Genomic DNA, 5,184 nt, shown 5'->3' on the forward strand with positions numbered 1-5,184 from the left:
TCCTGCTGCCACTGTTGGCTATCTGCAGGTTTTTTAGATGCAGAGAAAGAAAGCCTGAAATCTGGCGGGGGGGAAGTTGTTTTAGTGACCTTTATCTTAAGACTTGCCAGGGTGTGCAGATTTACCACTGTTTAATGTAGATCACATTGAAGCACCACTGATTCAGTGGAGGTTAAATTATTTTCTGTATATGTTTTATATGTATGTAAAACCAAATAATGTCAAACTGAGTGGTATTGTGGCTGTCAAACTCTGAAGCTGCAGTAGTACCATTTCTTTACCAAAATGTATTTAAATAATTACAGTTTGAAAATACTATGAAATGCCTAATGAAATAACCCATTATCCGTTTGTCTGTTATATTTACAGGCTGCTGGAAAATACAGACAACAAGGCAGGAATTACATAGTGGAGGATGGAGACATTATCTTCTTTAAATTTAATACACCTCAACAACCCAAGAAGAAATGAATATCAGATGTTGTTCATTGCTCAGAAATAAACTGTGCCGCTTCAAAAAGCATATGAATTTTTATTTAGGATGGAATATCTGGAAACAAAAAGCATACAGTTTCTACCTAGGGAACCTCCCCTCCCCCCAGTGAAATTATTCTTGTTTGGTTTGAATTAAAATATGGCACCTCCAGCAAACATGCAAGTTCACTAAATGTGAACAGCTTTGCATTTCAAACGATTAAGACCCTACTCCAAATTGTAGAAGCTTTTCAGGAACCATATTACTCTCATGATACTTCATTAATCTCCATCATGTATGCCAAGCCTGACACGTTTGACAGTGAGGACAATGTGGCTTGCTCCTTTTTGAATCTACAGATAATGCATGTTTTACAGTACTCCAGATGTCTACACTCAATAAAACATTTGACAAAACCAGCCTTGGTGTGTTTGGGGATGTCTGTATTGACTGACTGTGGTGTGCTGAATGCGATACGGCACCTGGTGGATGCTGATTACAGAATTTTAAGACGTGTATGATACAGCAACTGGCAGCGTGGGGCAGCTGCAATTGTATCTTGAAAGTGAGTCTTTCATGGGAATCAGAAGATTAGGATGCCAATGATTTGTCTCAAAAAAGTTAATGAATTTGTAGATGGACATTCACTGAAAGACGATAGTAAGGAAAATGAGAACGATGCAGCATAAGAGATTTTTACTGGAGAGCGGAAATGTATGTAGAAAAATCATGTTATCTTTGAAGCTTTTTTTTTTTCCAAATAATTTTGAAAAAGCATTTCATTCTTCCCTTGAAATTATTGCATTGTGGAGGCTGGAGCAGTGGTGCTGGATGTTGTCCCCTCAGGTCTGGTTTTCAGGCCAATGGAGGGTGACACAGATAGCGTGGTCATGCAGTGACAGAGGTCACGCAGTGCTGGATAGGTGAGTCATTCTGCTGAAACAAGCTGTACCTTTTTTACGCTTTAACCATGAGGGAGAGCTAGGCCCTGGGTAACACGGAAGAGTAAGTTGCTGGTAAAAATAAAACCAAATTTGTACTTTAATGCAAGCTGTAGTATTGCCCTTACTGGCAGAATGTCTAACGTTAGAAGAGCCTTTTTCTAAAGTGCCTGTAAGCCTGTGGTTTCAGCTACAGATGCCGTGGTGTCAGAGCTGGGAGAGGTACTGATGCTACCTGTGGCTTGTTGGTGTGCCAGACCTTTTGCGTTGCTGTGAAAAATTTGCTTGCTATAAACTTTGAAAAGGCAACTTATCACTGGCTAACCTGTCCTCTGCATTTAAGACACTGGGAGTGCTGGTCATGTCCTGCCGTGAGGCTCCCCTGGAGATGCTGCCTTTGAGCTTCGTTGCTTATATCTGAAAGAGTGAGGCATGGGTCAGCTAGAGCCACGGGGCTCATTGTTAACAAGTTGGCATCATGCCTTTAATTGCTCTGAGGAGAAAGAGGGAGGGCAGATTATTTCAATACATGGTTGTTGATTTTGTTTTAAAGAGTTTCTGCCTTTTTCATGGCGGCAGGAGAGGGGAGAGTATTGCGAAGAGGGAAATTAGGACTTCAGATGTTTTGGAACCCTTGAAATTCTCTTTTGTTTTGTCTCCCCGGTGCAGTTAGCATTTGTTCTTGACGTTATTTTGGTGTTACACAATTGAGAAAAGATCCACCGAATCTTGTGTTTAAAAGTCAACTCCAAAAGAAAAAGGGCCTACCTGTTTCTCTTGGATGTCAGCAAGGTGCTACTAACAGAGAAGGGCTCGCGCTGGGTTTCAGACACAGTGAAAAATGAGTGAGTAGTGTATGTGTTGACAGAAAAGAAGTAATCTCTTTATGGCACTAATTCCCTCTGAAATGTGTTCTCTTGTCTTGTTTGTTCTGGTTTCCAAAATACTCCCATGCTCCCCAATTATGACATGTCAGTGAAGGAGTTGTTAGAAAGGACAGCACAATTAATGGATTGCTTTGAATTTTTGCATCTCTTAGTTACATTTAATATGCCACATTTGTTTGTATTTCAATGTGTGTACTTCATGATACCTCCCTGTTCTAGAAATAAAAATTAAAATTGAACCAAGTTGTTCTGATAGACGCGGGGTTTTGAAGTTAGCGCAATATTCTGAAAATAGGAAGCGACTTAAAATGTTTGCCACATCTTTAAAAAATACATATCCTGTAACATTTTATGTTTTAGCTTATTAACTTGCCTGAATCTCTCCAGCTGTTTTAACTAATGTTCTTTTAACTACTGGAGCTAATCAATTATTCCAGAATAAAAACAAGTTTTATTAAAAGAGAGAATAATCTCATAAGCTCTGTTACTGCTATCACTGGTTACTTGTGGCAGCTGGAGAAGGGTGAGAAAACATTTTAGGCACTGCTCTTCCAAAACAGGGGAAGTCAGGAATTTTGCAGAGGAGGAGTACTAACCCTTCCTTCTTAAATTGCATTCCTCAGTGCCTGATAGCCATGGGGCTGGTGGCATGTTTCTGGGATTAAACAAACGCCAGTGAAGCAGGGAAATTGCTGCTACCTGCCTCTGCAATGACCTAAGAGAGACCCGAAGGTGATGTGGAGGTGTCAAGGAAAGCAGCTGTCTGCACTGTCAGGTGGGGTGACTGTGGAGTTAGGTGTGGGTGTGGAGAGCAAAGTGGTTGGCATGGAGAACCTGACGTTCTACGGCATGTGTCTGAGGGCCTAACTTGGGCTAGTTGCAGGCTGGTCCCACGAGGAGTCAGAGGGCAGTTCTGGTTTCAATCTTCAGAGGACCAGTTTGCTGTAAGATACCAAGACATAGCCAGTTTGCCTGCTGTGAGGCTCCTGTGCAATGCGGAGTAAAGCAGGGGAGGAGAGAGAGCATGTGGAGAGGTGTGGTGATTCACTTTTAGAAGTACATTCCTGGTCAAATAAAAACATTGCTATAGACAGGGGCTTACTGCTGTCTTTTACTGGCAGCATCAGTAGCAATATCTAGTAGATGTGCTTGGGCACCACAATACATGATATTTCAGACCATGAAGAAGCACAAAGAAAACAGAAATTTAACTTGTGAAGACTACTTGCACCCATCAATACCTCTCATGTAGGGTACAGTTTTCCGTCCTAACTGGCATTTCCCAGAACAGCACAAGGGGAGCAGGACTGGGCCTTCCGTGAGGACTAATATATTGGATAAAAACCCCATAATATTGCTTCCATTGTATGATAACTGAAGTAAAACGGATTGTGGGTGTGCTCGGTGGTCAGCGATGACCTAGAAATAGCCACCTCACTGCCTGAAACTCAGGTGTGTTTGTCCAGCTATTTGAAAAGTGAAGAACACAGTGGATAAGAGCCACCAAGATGTAGCTGACCATCTCTCAGCTGCTGTTTGAGCATCTTTGGGGGCAGAATATTTCACAGAGGAACTGAAGGACTTCTGTGTCTTCATAAATTCAGTGCTCAGGCTAGTGTGGGTGACAAGCTAAAATAAACAATTATTTTACATAGTTTCAGCTGTGCACTTCTTGCCACAAGGTGATGTGGATGCTGAAGGTTGGCAAGGGTTCAAAAAAATGCTTGGATGAAGCCACAAGGGAAGAAAAAGAGGGTTGATTGGAGGAAAAAACCAAACAAAACCCTGTTGAAAACACATCACCTCTGCATCTGGAGTGTCCTTCAGTCACAAATTGCTGGATGCTGGGAGAAAACCTGGCATGTATACTTTGTCAGGCATCTATTGGCCACTGTCAAAAAACAGGATGCTGGACGGGATGGGCCTCTGTTCTGGCCCAACACCACCATTCTTGCCTCCTCTCCAAAGCAACTTTTCTTCAAAAGCTACACTCAAACTCCAGTAAAGAGCATCACCTCTTTAGTGTCCTTGTTTATTTGTTCTTTCATTGACTGGGTCCACCCCTGTAGCGTAATTGTAATTGTTTTGAATTATTTACCTTTCCTGAAAAATCCTTTTTCTACCTGTTGTGGGTTTCCATCTACCTTCTCCCCTTCATCACCCCATCAGGGCCCCGATTTCTTCCAGACCACAGGGCCTGGTTGGTCAAGGAGCCTGTGTGCCAGAGCCCCTGCGTTGAAAACACCATGTTGTAAGTCGTATTTTCTTTCTGCCTCTCCCACAGAATGAGCTTCCAGCTGGGTTGACCGCTCTGTAGCTGGGGTAGCGTAGCTGAGCACCTCCCGGCGTTTTATTGACGCGGGTCTTGCCTGCCATAAGCAGTCGTGCCCCTGCATGGGGCTGCTGGCTGGGCGGCAGCAGCAGCCCCTGGGCATTCAGCCCAGTGGCAGAGTGCGCTCCTCCTCCCGCCTCTGTGCCAGCAGGCTGGCAAATAACCCCCAGAGCTTCAAGAGTATCAGGAACGTGCTTTCTTGGAGCCGCGTTTTGAGTTCTTGCAGCTGCCAGGCTTGTTCAGACTGTCCTGACTGTGGTGGTGGGCAGTGATGCTGCATGCCCCGCTCCACTGGGTGACTTAAACAGAGTGTTTCTTCTGTCAGGTGCAGGGTAGGACTGTAAAACTACATTTTGGAAGACCAACGCGCATGGTGAGGTCTTCAGTTTAAAAAATTGTAGCTGGGTTTTAGCATTTCTCTCCACTCATGGACTCAGCTCACAGAGAATGAAGGGGGGAAATCATTAGAAGTTAGTAATTGTTTATACCCTCCAGGACTCCCGTTCTTGGCAGGCCCCCGCCGTCCCGTGACGGGGGCTGTGAGGTCTG

At 43.8% G+C, this 5,184-nt stretch overlaps 1 protein-coding gene across 1 annotated transcript in view; it reads left to right on the forward strand.

Annotated features, from left to right (window-relative positions):
- Positions 1-894, forward strand: part of OLA1 (Obg-like ATPase 1) — a gene marked incomplete at its 5' end in the record, with an annotated part of 7,770 nt that extends 6,876 nt beyond the window's left edge. The window contains one exon of the mRNA XM_010139002.1: positions 370-894. Within this exon, the coding sequence (XP_010137304.1) occupies positions 370-471 (102 nt within the window). The remainder of the gene's footprint in view (positions 1-369) is intronic.
- Positions 895-5,184: the final 4,290 nt, after the last annotated feature.

The sequence above is a fragment of the Buceros rhinoceros genome, unplaced genomic scaffold (assembly GCF_000710305.1).
Source record: "Buceros rhinoceros silvestris isolate BGI_N320 unplaced genomic scaffold, ASM71030v1 scaffold16520, whole genome shotgun sequence".
NCBI classification, from domain to species: Eukaryota; Metazoa; Chordata; class Aves; order Bucerotiformes; family Bucerotidae; genus Buceros; species Buceros rhinoceros.